This window comes from Falco peregrinus, chromosome 7 (genome assembly GCF_023634155.1).
Source record: "Falco peregrinus isolate bFalPer1 chromosome 7, bFalPer1.pri, whole genome shotgun sequence".
Classification (NCBI taxonomy): domain Eukaryota; kingdom Metazoa; phylum Chordata; class Aves; order Falconiformes; family Falconidae; genus Falco; species Falco peregrinus.
The window spans coordinates 33756774-33772006 of NC_073727.1; the positions used below are offsets into that span (position 1 = coordinate 33756774).

General features: G+C 49.4%; 1 protein-coding gene across 1 annotated transcript; it reads left to right on the plus strand.

Annotated features, from left to right (window-relative positions):
- The first annotated feature begins 2590 nt into the window (after nt 1–2590).
- HEY2 (hes related family bHLH transcription factor with YRPW motif 2) lies at nt 2591–14186 on the plus strand. Its single transcript, XM_005236978.3, has 5 exons — nt 2591–2825; nt 4017–4095; nt 4202–4285; nt 6926–7007; nt 11960–14186. The coding sequence occupies exons 1-5, from the start codon at nt 2743–2745 to the stop codon at nt 12637–12639; spliced, it is 1008 nt and encodes a 335-aa protein (XP_005237035.2). The 5' UTR covers nt 2591–2742; the 3' UTR covers nt 12640–14186.
- Nucleotides 14187–15233: the final 1047 nt, after the last annotated feature.

A 15233-nucleotide genomic window follows, 5' to 3' on the forward strand; every position in this document is an offset into this window, starting at 1 on the left:
AAAGCAGACATAAGCTCTGCTCCGGGAGGTAAACATAGGATGGCTCAGGTTTCTGTAGGAGAAAAGCACAGGAGACTGATGCCCCCGGGGGGGGGGGGGGGGGGGGGGGGAAATGTCGTGAGGCAGCAGGAACTCTTTCCAGAGTGAGCAGAAATTACAAATCCAGCGGCACCGAAGCGTGACATTAAAGATTTCTGTGCAAAACCCCGAGACAGCTCTGAAACGCTCCAATATCCCCGGATGATTAACGTGTTTTAGCGGGGATGCAGACACCCACCCTCGAGCCTGTTGCCTCCCATTCGAAGTGTTTGCAGGCGCATCGAGAGCAGCTACAGCCCGAGCAAGGTAACACGGGCTTTAACTGCCGAATCTCGCCCCCCTCGGGAAGGCGATTTCTGCGGCGGGGGCATCGTCTCCCGGCCGCTCCCGGGGAGACCGGCCGAGACTCCCGGGCGGCGGCGGCAGCGGGCCCGGCCCTCGCAGGTCCCCCCGTGTCGTTACACCACAGGCAACGAAGGGAAGTTTTCGGTTTGGGGTTTTTGTTTTGGTTTGTGGTTTTTGGTGTGTTTGTGTTTTGTTGGGGTTTTTTTGTTTTGTTTTGTTTTGTTTTTAATCTAGGAACGCCGGCGCCGAGCAGTAAAATTGCTGAGTCTGCTCCCAGATTTCTAAAGCGCTTGTGCTTCGAATTGCAGTCGGGCGCCGCAGGCTGCTCCTGCTATTCCACTTCTCCTGAAAAGTCCCGATACTTTTGGGGGGCTTTTTCGGTCAGATCCTATCAAAGGGACCATTGTGGGGAATGCGTCCCAAGCTCCCGGGAGCTGCCTTTGCCTTTCCCGCGGGCGCTCCCTTCTGTTGTTCTAAGCAGCCGCGGAGCTTTTAGTAACTCTGCAAACACGGGCGTGAAAAGGATGTCCCGGTAGGGCAATGAGGCATGAAATCCCGCTGTTCCTTTACATAGTAGCAACATGCACATGAAAGAGCAAAACACCCGACGTGCCACCAAGTACAATTGCATAGATTGGAGGGTGTTAGCGGGAAAAAGAGCTAGCGCCTGTTTCTCTTTCGGCATGGCCCTTTCTCTCATGCACACCCGCCAACGAGCCAACCAAGCCACCTGTACCTGCAGCAGGATTTAACCGAGCAGAAAACTGAGTCACTGGCACCATCGGCTGCTAAATATAAGGCAGCCGAGGCAGAAGCGGCCTTGGCGCTGCTGAGCGGAGCCGGGCCGGGAGGGTGCTCGCTCCCCCCCGGCGCGCCGAGCTCGTCAGCCTGTCCCCAAAGGACGGAGCCATCGCCCCCTCCAGCTGTCCTTTTCCCCCCCCGCGACCCGCCGGTCCCCTCTCCCCCGGACCGGCGGGGCACGGTGGCCTCGGCGCCACGGTGAGGGTGGCGAGGCCGCGCCGCGCCCGCGGGGAGCCCGCCCGCCGCCTCGGCGTCCCGCGGCCGCGCCGGCATCTGCCGCCCGCGCCTCCCCCCGGCAGGTGCTGCTGCCGCGCTCCCCGGAGCCGTGGCCCGGGGCGGCCGGGCGGGGCGGCGAGGGGCTGCCCCCGGGGAGCGGTACCGCTGCTTTCGCGCCCCCCTGCCTGGCCGCCCGGGGCTGCAAGTCCTCCGGGCCGCCGAGGGACCCGCGGCTCCGTGTCCCCCCCCGAGAGAACACTGGGGTGCCCAGGCTGGGCCGGCCCCGCAGCGCGCCCGCCGCCCCCGGCCCCTCTCGGCCAGCGCCCCGGCAGCGGGGGCGGGAGAAAAACGTCCCTGGGAAAGTGGCAAAGGGGAGGGAGCGGGGACGGGCAGACGGGGACAGTCACCGAAAGTGAAGGATTAAATTTCTGCGGAGAACATACCCATACCGCTCCGAATGTATTTGTCAGGCATCCGGAATTTGAAAACGCAAGACAAACTCGGGGGGGGGGGGGGGGGGGCGGAATCCCAAACAAAAGCAAAACAAAACCCGCCTGCCACAGAGCCTCCGGTAACCGAGCCGCTAAGCTTCCTCCAAGTGCTTTCCAGCAGGGATTATCGCCGTGCTTGGCTCCCGTCCCTGCAAGTGCCCGCCGCCCCGCCGGGAGTCCTGCGGGACGGGGCGGACGGGGCCGCTCGCCCGTCCCGACCGGGATTTATACCTTTCCCGGGATTTACACAGCCCTCAGACCCTCGCTCGTGTGCCCTACAAGACACCCCGAGGCATCAGGAGCGGCGCCCAGGGCTGGCCGCCACCGCCGGGGGTTTTTCAGAACGGGGCTGGGGGGGCTGATCCGGCTCGGGGCTTACGGGGCAGGGGCAGCAAGGCACCCCCAAATGCCGGGTGGGATAGCGGGGCGATCCTGGCGGCACGGGAGGGCTGGGACCCAGATGCCGCTTCTTCCCCCCGAAGGACGGGCCCCGAGGATGCCCCAGAGCCCCGCGTCTCCCCCCACCCCCCCACCCCGTGCCGGGGGCATCTGCCCCGTTCGTCGCCCCGCCTGCCGCGGACCGAGGGCGGCCGGGCCCCCCGCGGAGCAGCCGCCTGCTCGTCCGCGCCGCTCCGCGCCTCCGCGGTGGGCGGCCCCCCCTGCCGCCAGCCCCGGCGGGGCGGGCCTTGCCGGGGGCGGGCCGTCGGGCTTGAGGCTGTGCCGCGGCGTGGGAAAGCGCCTCAGAGAGGGTTCGCTCTGTTGGCGGTGCGGAGCCGAGCCGGAACCCCCCCGGATTTATTTATCTCTGCCCCCACTTCGGCTATAAGCTGCGCGGCGTCTTGCGCCCGCGATGAAGCGACCTTGCGAGGAAACTACCTCAGACAGCGACATGGACGAGACTATAGACGTGGGGAGTGAGAACAACTACTCGGGGTAAGTGGGGCACCTCCAGGCCACCGGGGCTGCCGTCCCCGCGGGCGGCGGGAGCCGGGACGCGCCCCGGGATGGGGCAGAGCGCGGGGGAAACCCGGCTGTCTGGTCGGGGGGGTGGGGTGGGTGGGGGGAGCTCCCCGAATGCGAAGGTTGCGGTTTTCTCCCCCGTCCAGGTTAGCTAGCAGCTTGTTGATAACCCTCCAAGAATTTGTCCCGCGGTGTCGCTGCCCGAACCTCGAAATTCTGCGGAGCACGCAAGCGGCTTGTGAGCCACCAGGCTGCAGTTCATTAGCTCCGCTTAATTTGCCAGTTTCAATCAGATCTCTTTCCGAAATAGCTCCTGAGCGGGCCGAACGACCGAAGGGAGCTGGCGCCAGTGGGAAATGAGCTGTGGGAAGTAAGCAGGGATCCACAGTAGCTGAATGGTAACTCCTGCCAGCCCGGTGTGCGAGCTGGGGGTGAGCGGTGGTGTTTGCCAAGGAGGGCTGGCCTGGGAGCTCTGCGGGTCTCGGAGCTGCTCTTCAAAGCTGCTCTTGCCAATTTAGAGGCACACGAACCAGAGCTCCATCTCATCTGCATCAGTGGCTAAAGGAGTATTAAAAGCTACTGGATTTATGGTTTCTTTTTTGCTTGCTCTGGATGAGATAAAAGCCTTTTTGTACCCTCGGGTAGTGTAGTTTTAAAAGTGAGTTTTGAATTCCGGTCCTCGTGCAGGACAAGGCAACATACCCGGGTTGGGCAACTGGCTTTGTACTTGAGCATCTATTGACTCGTGTAGCAACGGACAGGAATGTCAAAACTTACAGGCCAGGCAGAGGCTGTGGCATCGGATGCGTGTACTTACCCCTGCTGTTAGCATAGGTATGGCTCACATGGTTTTGGACTCAGTTCTTCAGTTTGTATTTGGTAGACAGGACTTTATATGCAAGGAAAACAAAATCCACTGCACTGGACAGTGAACTGTCTCCAGAAAGGAACTTTATTTCCAACAGAGTGTTCCATTAATTCAAAATATATGCTGCAGCAATCAGAAATGAAATGTCGGTTTAAAGATACTGTGCAGTGCAAAGCACATCTAAGCATTGAAAACGGCATGAGAGGCACTATGCGTACTTAATATGGTGACCTAAGGTGTCTTCAAAGAGCAGAATGAAGTTGTGCAACACCTGACATACTTTTATTATTTCACAGGCAAAGTAATAGTTCTGTTATTCGATCAAATTCCCCAACAACAACATCTCAGATTATGGCCAGAAAGAAAAGAAGAGGGGTATGTTGCATTTAATTCTTTTCCCGTGTGATAATTTGCATGTGTGCTGTGATTTTGCCCTTCAACATTTTTTATAAACTTAATGTGTTTTTTTTTTTGGGAATAGATAATAGAGAAAAGGCGCCGTGATCGTATAAATAACAGTTTATCAGAGCTGAGGCGGCTTGTGCCAACTGCTTTTGAAAAACAAGTAAGCCCTTTTTTTTTTTTTTTTTTTTTTTTAAATCCTGTATCTCATCTGGCAATGTTAGTTCTCTTGTAAAACTCATTAAAATAATATTGTATGTGTCCTGATCTGGCACAAAGCAGGCATTTCAACAAAATGCTTTGTTGTGGCAAAACTATTAGAAACATAATTCATTATAAGGCTGAAAAACATTTCCATTCTTTGGCTTGTTTTTCCCTTAAGGGTAACTGTGTTCATGTTGCCTCTGTTCTTTCGATGAATTCCAGTAGTGGTTTTGTTAAAAATGCGTTTTACTTCATATTTACAAAAAAACCCCAAACCCACCACAACTCCCCCAAACCTGTATGTCAATTAGCCTTCTGTCTACATCTTTAGATATAACCTCCTTTGCCTCTACTTTAATAAAATGTTAGTTTTTAATGTATAATTTCAGTTGCAAACTAATCAATCCGGTTTCCTGAAAAAGGAATGGACAGCGTGGATTATTCACATTTTAAAATGACTCTTTAGAACCAGTGCATTAGGAGAGGGCATAGGCCCATGTCATGTGAGCTGGTGAAGTCAGTGATACGTTCAAAGACTTTCGGTGAGAAGGCTGAAGGATCCAGCTAACTTTGGTTCAGCTCCATGGTCATGAAATCACAGACCAAAAGCTTAGAAGGCAGCCTGTCCTCTAAGAAAGGACGTCATTCAAATCAAATTATTTATTTCCTTTTCCATCTTTTGATTTTTATTTTTGGGGCTTTGATTCAATATTTGGTTTTGTTCCTGTTTTGCTGGATGTATCTGAAGAGCTATGGATATGTGCAATCGATACTACATTTCAATAAGAAGGAACCAACTGAAAATTAAGAACTTGACTTCCTTATCATAGCAAAATAAAATACAGAAAGTAAAATTTTAAAACAGGATTGCAAGATGCTGAATGTCACTGGGTAACTGCATGACAAGCACCACACTGTATTAGGCCTGTTACATCTCTGGTCTGAACAAAATCTGGCTAAAAAGAAATTTTCAGTAATGTAATCCCAGTGAGAGCATCACTTGCAATCTGCTTTTATTAACTAGCAGTTGTAACTGTACCCTCATAGACGTTCTGGCAAAAGAGAGTGACAGAGGTATTTTCAGCTAGATAAACAGGGGCAAGAGACAACAAGTTGTTTGTCCCATTTGATTGTTTACTTCTTGAAACCCACAAACATTATAAAACAAGTCCTACAGAGCCTTTGGAAATTGCCCAGCGCCATGCAGTTTTTAGCTATTAGTCACTCTCACTGAGATGGCTTGTACTGCGTCTATGGAAAAGATGAAGTCTGAGAAAACTACAGGATGTAGTCATATGTAAAATGGGGAATTCTGACCAAAAATTCACAAGTGCCCCAACCTCTGTACGAGGAAAATGCCGAAAGCCTAAGTGGTTTGAAACAAATGTATTAGTGTAAAAATGAGCGCACGCTGCATTTTGTTCAGAAAGCCCCGCCATTTCTCTGCAGTGTGCCAGGGACAAAGTCATCAGTCCTTTTCCTGCTCCTTGACATTCAGCTCACTGAAGTTTCAAAGTTGGAGGTTTAGTTTCGCTTCCGCCTCCCTTCCTCCCTCCCCAAATCACAGCTCTGCTCTCCAGAGTCGGTTGCAGAGATTAGTCCTGGCGAAGCGGGGCTGCAGAGGAGGGTGTAAGTCTCACCGAATTTGCACATGTGCAACCTGGGTGAAGCCAGCTGAGGGTGCAGGACGGCCCATGTCAGTGAGGTGGCCCAGGTGATAACTAAGAGAAAAATCTGGCTTGCAGAACGTGATTGCCCAGGGTCTGAAGTTTGTGCAGCCCTGGTTTTAACTGATGCCAAGGGATGATCTCTTGCGCTGCAATAACATTTGCATGGTAAACTCAGTCATCTGGGCATGCTCGAGATATCGAAGGGAATGCTACCATGCAAAATAGTTATATCGATAGGTTAATATATTAATACTACCCTTTGAGTTACATTTTATACTTTTCCAGCACCTATTCTAGCTCTGTGAACCACCCTTGGTAACAGAAAATATTTTTATTGACAGAGGAGCCAAACTCTTTCACAGTTTTAGCTTCATGACCCTGCAAACTAGGCCTCTTGCTAACTTAAAATACTGTGGACTGTGTGGTTGTTTTCTCAGTCGAGAATGAGAATAGAATACTCAGCAGCTAGACGACATGTCCGGTTAAGAAAGAGGGATACTTCTGGGTGTGTGTCCACAGGGACACCTACTGGTAAGAGCAGAAGGAAAATGTTGCAGCAAGGTTGTCATCGATAGCTGTGCAGACCTGTCCTGCCAGATCTCCATTTGTGTTTGTTGTTAAAAAGAAAGTCCAGAAAGTTACGTACGTCTCTCATTTCGTGAAGGTGTCATCTCTGCACTGTCTTCAAGGCCAGAGCTACGCTGAGCCTTAGTAAAGCAAAATTGCTCTGCTGCTTGCATCACTGGAGAGGAGACAGCATTAGTCCTTAGACAAAGTCTGGGAGGCAGATGCTCACAAAAGAATTAAGCCGAGAATGTCCTAATGATAGGGGAAATTGAAACCATAAGGCTGAGCTCAGTGGAAAGTATATCAAATTAAAGTTTCAAGTACTTGTAAGCCTTTATTTATATGAGTCTCTTATCTCGAAGGGATCCGCCAAATTAGAAAAAGCGGAAATACTGCAAATGACAGTAGATCATCTGAAGATGCTGCAGGCGACAGGAGGTAAAGGTAAGGAGCCGGCAGTTTCTTTTCTAATATTTGTGGAAATCTCAGCAAAAAAAGTGCTTTGAGGGGCTGTGATAGGCGTTTCCAGATTAAAGGAGTGGAAATCAATGCTAATGGCAGGATTGAACTCGTGGGAAAGAACTACTGGGACAAAAGAAGCACTTGACCCTGGGCTTGTGTTTGCTTTCATAACACTGTGGGAGTAAAGGCTTCATTCACAGGCAGCCCAGTCAGAGATTTGTTTGGGGTTTCCAAAGAGCACTGAGATCTGCACAGGGAGACAAAACAAATACACAAACACCAAACATAAACAGGAGGTTTGTGGCAACAATTGTGTAGCACAAAACCGATGCTAAACCCCATTATCCAGCATCTATACCAAAGGAAGTGGATGAAGAGGAACTTTCATTATTGTTTATGTATTTTCTTTGTTCTGGAAAGACTTTTAAATGCCAGGTTAGACCATCTCATTCACCAGAACAAAACCCAGTCTTGCTCTGTGCAGCTCCAGGTATCTGGTAAAACAGATAAGCAGAGGGCTAGCAGTGCTCTCTGCACTCACGTGTGTATACTGTACTGGTGTGTCAGAGCTCTGAGGAGCTCCCTGTTAGTGGGTGCTGGTGTGATGCAGGGGCTGCACTGGCTGACCCACTAGATCAGCCGACTTGTGGGAACTGAGCTTGCCTCACTTGTGCAAGCTGACAGTCCCAAGGCTGGAGGCCAAATGATTTCAGCCATTCTGTGTAGTCATGATTTTGGAACTTATTTGGAGTGAAAAACCTGCTGGCCTTCTGTAAGCACGGTCCCATGTCCTGTGCCATCGACCATGATTATGGTTCAAATTGTTGTAATGGAAACCAGCCAGTGTTTCATTGACCCACTATGCCATATAGGTAAAGGCTAGAAAAGAATCTGCTGCTGCTGCCTGTCTTCCTTTTTTGATTATAATTTTTAGCCTATGATTGAATTACCGCTCCTCTCTGTACCTTGCAGCGATTACAGAACTCAACTTATAATCAGTGCGTGCTTAACAACAGATGGTCATAGGAAAGCATGTTGAAGGCTGGCATTCTGTTATTTGTGAAAATTAACACCGAGCAGACATATGTATTTCCTTAGGTGTTAAGAGGCTTTTGCTAAGAGTCCGCTTAAGCTTAAAATTTATGGGTAACTTGTTCTATAAGAGGTGAAAGGAATTTTATTGCCCTTCAGGCATGCCTCTTGATTCCTCGGGAAATGTGCAAAATTTAAAAAAGAAGTTAATTTTTATATCTTTAAAATGTCCTTTAAAACCCACTATTTAGTTGGTAAAGCTATGCTACTGAAAGTTATGAAACGCCAGAATTGATCATGCTTTTGCAATCTGAATTCAGATCCTCTGCGCGTGTGCGTGACGGTGCCACCTCTAATTGCATGGACTCATGCTGGCTTTCCACAAGCTCTGTCTCGCTTGGTGCATGGGGCGAACAATGCTCAGCTGCTGAGGGAAGGGGTGGCTGTTTCACTTCACCCTCCCCACGTGATGCACAGCTCAGCTATCCAAACCTGACCCTCCTTCATGCTGCCCACCGTTCCCCTGAAAAGCTGCAGCAGCGCTCACCCCTCCGACGTCCACCCCAACAGTGGGAGGGCCAGGAGGTGAACCCAGTCAGAGGCCTAATTTAATAGGAACCCTCCTCCCGCTGCCTCCCTGCCCAAAAAAAGTATGTGGAGGATTATTTTAAAACTGGGTCAGGTCAGGTGGCCCAGCTACTGGGGCAGGGGACGAAGCGCCTGGGATGGGAGCTGCTGGATGGAGAGAGGTGTTGGCAGAGCCCTGGCCTCTGGCTGTGGCCAGACAAGGCGGATTTTGTTCGCAGTCCCAGGTCCTGCAGTCTTTTCCTTGGTCTGCCACCGCCGCCATACCTCTCCTTGCCCTGGCCGACACCACTGTGCCTGTGGCTGCCGGAGGAGGGTGCGGGGAGGGACAAAGTCTCAGGGTGCAGGGAGAGGCGATGCCAGCTTATACCCACATCCACCTTCCACACCGTGGTCCATAGTGGGGAATATCCTATTGCTTCACAAATGCTACAACTTTACCTTTGTCTTCTGACCCAGAGGTAAGAGTAAACTCACTGTGTGGTTTAAGAAACTTTAAGAAAAACAAGTTTGTGAGTTAGTACCAGGCAAACTTTAAGCCTGCATTTCTTACTTGCTTAATGTTTTACTTTGCAACCTAAGGTAACATCTTTTAAATATAATTTCCTTGAGTGTCTTCAAGGCAAATATATGTTTTATTTGTAAGTGTACTTATTCCCACTTTGTAACTCATCTTCTGAGCTAGAAACTTTTTTTGGATCAGCGAAAAAATTAGTTCCATCATTTCTCCTATGAACAAAAGCTATTATAGCAGCAGGGAGAAATGGGTCCTGCTACTTTTCTGCTCTCTTGCATTGAGGTCTGGGGAGAGCTCCATCCTTTTCCTCCTCATGCAGAAATTCCCCATGATGGGGAATGCCGGGGGCTAGGCAAGCTGGGGTGGAGTTGGCCACTGCTCAGCATGCTGACCCCAAAGTGGGCACGGCAGAAAAAAACCCAAGTAGCTCCTTGTCCTTTCGCTGCTTCTCAGAGCTTCCCAGGCAGGCTGCTGCCTCTGAAGTCCTGTGTGGACTCTGCATTTCCACTGCCCTGATGCAGGTGCAGGCAATGGTCTCCTGTTCATGTCAAGTTATTGCTTTGGCCTGAGGCCAGGGCTTTTTGCTGACCATGCAAGCAAGCACAGGGGAGGAGTAATTTGTCAACAGTGAGTCGCTTGCTGGGACCTTGGTATGGTTTTATTGCAGCTTCACTGCAAATTCAGCTTAGGTGACTGACACTTGGGTCAGCAACATGAGTTACTATAGCTCAAATGACTTAGCCTGTGTGCAGAGCAGGTGGGTTACCAGGATAGCTGAAGTAAAACCAAGACTTCCCATTTGCTACAAAACACTGGTGTGTACATGTGTGGGTGGTGGTGGAAGATGTTATTGGGTTTTGGGAAGAAACAAGAAACAGCATTTTTAATTCTCTGAAGGAGGAAGCCAGCAAAGGGAAAACCTGGAAAAGATAACCATAAAAATCAAAACATAATGGAGCCTGGGAGTCCCAGCTCTCATCTCCCCTCTGTTTTCATGTCTCAGCCACCACAGGAGACTGAGAAAGAGCCAGGATCACCAGGGCTTTGGGACGGCTCGTCACAGAGCCAGAAGCTCAGACTCAGGGGAAGCTGGTGACAACCACATCCCCCATGTCTCCTCCGGTCTAGAGGGCGGGAGGCCAGGAAGCCCTGGCTTGAGGCACACGCTCTCAGGACTCCCAGGCTGGTTGACTTGTGGCCAAAGCCATGAGGGGGTTTTGGCTGTGCATCAGCCCCTCTGAAGCCACTGGAGGTCCTGGAACCTCCAGTGTGGAGGCCGTCCCCACGCCAGGCTGGTTGGCACTCAAGCAGGTACCCTGCTAGCTTGCCAGTGCTGGCCTGCCTGGCGTTTGTTTCTCAGGAATTCACTCAAAGCGCGGCGTTTCCACAGATCGCTTGGTCACAGTGCACCTGGCAGGAAAAAAGCTGGGAGGAATCGGTGCTTGCTGACATGAGTCCCCGACCCCTCACGCTCACTGACCTGCTGGCCAAGCCAGTGTTTCTCTCAGGTTTTATACAGCCTCAGATGAGCAAGGTGGTCTGCAGCAAAAGCACAGTCATAATTTGGCAAGAAGGTGTGTATAGCTTGTGGGGGATTTGGGACATCTATAAATGTGCCCAGGTTAATTCTATAATATGGACGTGCAGTGACAGAAACACTCCTTTCTAGCTTGAAAGTTGATACAAGTGAAAAAAGTCATCTAAGGTGCCAGCATTTTTCAGCAAGACAGAGATGATTCCATGCCAGAGAGCACAAGGCCTAATGCAGGTATTGCTGTCACATTCCTCCGTAAGTAAGGGCACTTGATCTTCATATACTAACAGACATCACAGTCACACCTACTTAAAAATTTTCACTGAAAGCAAGACAAAAAAGCACTGTGCCAGCTTGGGAGTGGAAAGGACATTATTCCTCCCAAGGAGACTACTTTTAAACTAAGATAGGAAAATTCCAAAAACTCGAATAGGTTTTTGTGGTTGAAAAGCTACAACTTAAAACACTAGATTTGATGCTATACTCTTTTAGAAAGGGAGTATCTTCTCATGTGCATTTAATAAGAGTGGTTTGTTTTTTTGTTTTTTTTCAAATTCTTTTTTGTCCTGAGCCTGTGGAGCTCCAGTTGCTGTCTGTTGAAATACCTCATGGGCCATATGACTGTCAGTCTTCCATCTCCAAATTAGCAATGGCATTGCATAAAACGTTTTCTCAGTAAAGCTTTTTATTGTGTGTGTGCAGAGTCATGACGAGATGTTTTTAGCTTGTAGTTAAGTAACACCGTATGTCATATTGTCTTAATGGCTCTGTGAAGTGGATGGGACCCCAGCAGCAGCTGCAACAAGTATCTCACAATGTCAAGAAATAGTCTGAGAGCATTTCGATGAATGCCAGTGTAGGGAAGAAAAGGCAGGGTAGTACATGCAAGCTCTCTGATCTCCAGCCCGTTTCTTTGTGTGGATAAATGTCTCGTTCACACACACATGGGCAGGATCAGTACTGCACTGCAGCAGCTTGCTGAGGAATTTCAGGAGAGGCATCATGTATCTTTTCAAGTATCACGAGTGCTTATGGACTTAATTCTTTTCATTTCTGTATTGTCTGCAAAAACAACTGCAGCCTATTGCATTACAGGGGTGGTCACACAAATAATTTACAGATCAGAGAACAGACTGTTAGCATCGCAAACCTTAACCTGTAAATGGGAGACCCAGTGGCTGAGCGAGGATGGGGTTAGCCGTGACACCTAACATTAGCTGGGAAGCTGGCTGGGCACTCAGCACATCTCTTGCCCTCCCTTTGCAGGTTACTTTGACGCTCATTCCCTGGCCATGGATTTCATGAGCATTGGCTTCCGCGAGTGCTTGACAGAAGTCGCGAGGTACCTGACTTCAGTGGAAGGTCTCGACACATCCGACCCCCTGCGTGTTAGACTCGTGTCTCACCTGAGCACCTGTGCCTCTCAGAGGGAAGCCGCCGCCATGACCTCCTCCATGGCCCACCACCACCACCCCTTGCACCCTCACCACTGGGCAGCTGCCTTCCACCACCTCCCGGCCGCTTTGCTGCAGCCGAACGGACTCCATGCCTCTGACGCCGCCCCGTGCAGACTCTCCTCAGACGTGCCGCCCCATGGCTCTGCCCTGCTCACGGCCACCTTCGCCCACGCCGATGCCGCCCTCAGAGTCCCCTCTGCTGGCAGTGTCGCTCCCTGTGTCCCTCCTCTTTCTACCTCCCTCTTGTCCCTCTCGGCTACTGTTCATGCCGCAGCTGCAGCAGCTACGGCCGCTGCCCAGAGCTTCCCCCTCTCCTTCACCAGCGCCTTCCCCATGCTTCCCCCCAGCGCCGCCGCCGCCGCCGTGGCTGCAGCGACGGCCATCACCCCTCCGTTGGCCGTGTCAACCACCGCCAGCCCTCAGCAGGCTGGCAGCGGGGGCAGCACTAAACCCTACCGACCTTGGGGGACTGAAGTTGGAGCTTTTTAAGTCCCCGCTCTCACTTCCCGGCCCGGCTCCCTCCTCTCCCTCGGCACACGTGCACGTGCCCACACCCCCACGTGCCCACACGCCCCCGTGCCCACACACCAGCCTCTGGGACACGAAGGGCCTGAGAGGTGCCGGCGAGCCCATGAGGAGCCCTCATCGTCTCAGGCCTCCGAGAGGACATGGGGTGATGATTTCTTCTTCTTCTTCTTCTTCTTCTTCTTCTTCTTCTTCTTCTCAGTTTGTTTTGCTGGAGGCACCCTGAGGGACCAGCAATGGCTTTCGTAACAGCGTGACCATATCGGCATGTAGAGGTTTCCTGGGAAATACGTAGGAATACGTAGACATTAGAACTAATAATTCTCCAGCTATGCATCCTCGTTTGGCAGAGAGATGAGGGATTGCACCTACCAGGTCTCCCCAGGCTAGAAAAAGAGTTTGAATTTTCCTAAGTGCCTGACATTGAAAAAATAATAAATAAATAAAAAGATATATATATGTGTGTTCTGCTAAAACAAATAACATTGCACAGGGATGGAAATGATATGGGAGAGAGGCGAAATCCTGCATTCAACTTCAGAACTAGGATACCTTTCCAGGGAAGAGCGTGCTCTTGAAGAGGAGAGGGTTTTTTAGCCAAAAGATTGCCAAGGAAGAATGTTCACTTTGACAGGCTTAGTTCTTGCTTCCTTAGTTTGCTTTCTTTGTACAGACTTGCCAAATTGTGACATCTAGCATAGCATTGGTAAAAGCAATTATCTTATCAGTGCTGGGATTAATGAACGTTTCAGCACTGCCTGCAAGCCTTGAGGCACCCTTTCTTATGGCTAAAATATGGTGCTAGCTCATATCTGCACAAGCGGTGAATTTTTCATGCACCCAGAAGTAACCACCTTTTTAAAGTGTGCACACTCTGATACGGTTGATTCATGCCAATACAAGAGACTCAGTGTTGTAAGATTTCACATTAATTTATTTAGCTGTATTTGGACATTTACTTTTAGCTGATTCTGTGCAAGATCCCTCTTTTTTTTTCACTATCAGCTTCTGGGAGAATGATCACTCTGGGTATGAATGAAGTTATGGTAGGGACGATTTTTAAATTGGCTATTAACACGCCAACATTGTAATGTGGGTTTGATTCCAAACCAAAATGAATGTATTAAAGGGGATGTGAGTAAATTATTTTGTCAATACCCAGACAATTAGTGCTGCATAAAATGGTTTGCTTTCATTTTTTATTACAGTGACTTAAAATAACCTAAGTATTTTAATACATTCAGTCAAGAACTAGAGATTTTATGTAAAAAAAATTAAAAAAATAAAAATAAAACACAGCATGTATTATTATGCACTTGATTTCTCTGCTGTGTGGAGAAAGCAATAAGCATTGAGAATGTTAAACATTATGCAAAATATACTTTAAAATATTTGTTTTAAAAATACTGTACCTAGTCGGTCTTTTATGCATTACTTTGTTAACCTTTTTTCTATGCAAAAGTCTTTACATATCACTAATTAAACGAAGTCCTTTTTGACTGCGTTTTATGGATGATTTGTCGCAGTTTTTGTTTGCTCTTGAGGAATACTTGTTAACTCAAAGTCAGTTTTTGCCACTGGTAACAAGCTGCTCTGTCCTCTTCTGCTCCCCTTGCTCAGCCAGGAAGCCTGCCTTGTACAGTGTGCCCTGAAGCAGGCAGAAGAAAGCAGTCAGTAAAGCAGCATCGGTTTTCAGACTTGTAAACTGGTTCTGCACTGACAGTACACTTAATGGTACAAACCCATCTGCCCATACTGGAGAGCATCAAAAATCACTGGAGTTTCTAGGTTCAGCTTTCCTTCAGTTCCTCACTAAGGAGCTGTGCTCAGAGGGGGAAAATTTGAATATGCAATGATGTCATTAAATATCTGGACTGAGAGAGTGTAGTTTTACCTCCAATTGGGTATCCTAGTCTACCAGTTCTTACTGAGGTAATGGTTTGTTACTGCTTCATCTGAGACCTACCTGCAAAGCCTGTCTGTAGAAGGCATGTAAATCTTTGTCCATAAGTATGAGCACTGTCTTACATGTCTGAAAGACATTAGAAGATTATTATGCCCAAATAACAGCTGACAAGACTGAGGCACAAAAACCCACTACAACCTACAACCCTTCATCTGTCCCTGGAATGCAGCTGCAGCTCAGTGGCTCACTCCCCATCATCCCTTCCTCCCAAATGCTAAGCACGTAACCCATCCCTGCCTGCATCAGCCGGTGAGGTGGGATTGTAATTTGCCTGAACTGTCCCACGGAGAAAATGGACGAGGGAGGGAAGAAGGCTCACCACCCCTGCACTGTAACCATCCTTGATATTCTTTGAAGTTTTTTCTTGGTGAGGGGGAATTTGACGTTTTTTGATTTGGGACACAAATGCTGCACTGCTGTACCAGCATGTTTAGCAGCATTCAGTTCTGGTGCCCTTCATCTTCCCTATGAGCAGTTTGAAGTGTGAAGATGATATTAGTGAGCTGGCAAGTAAAGAAAAATCGGGCTTTATTTACATGAAAAAGAGCAGGTTGCAACCCTACTTGACTTTAAGCTGTTAACTATTAACCTG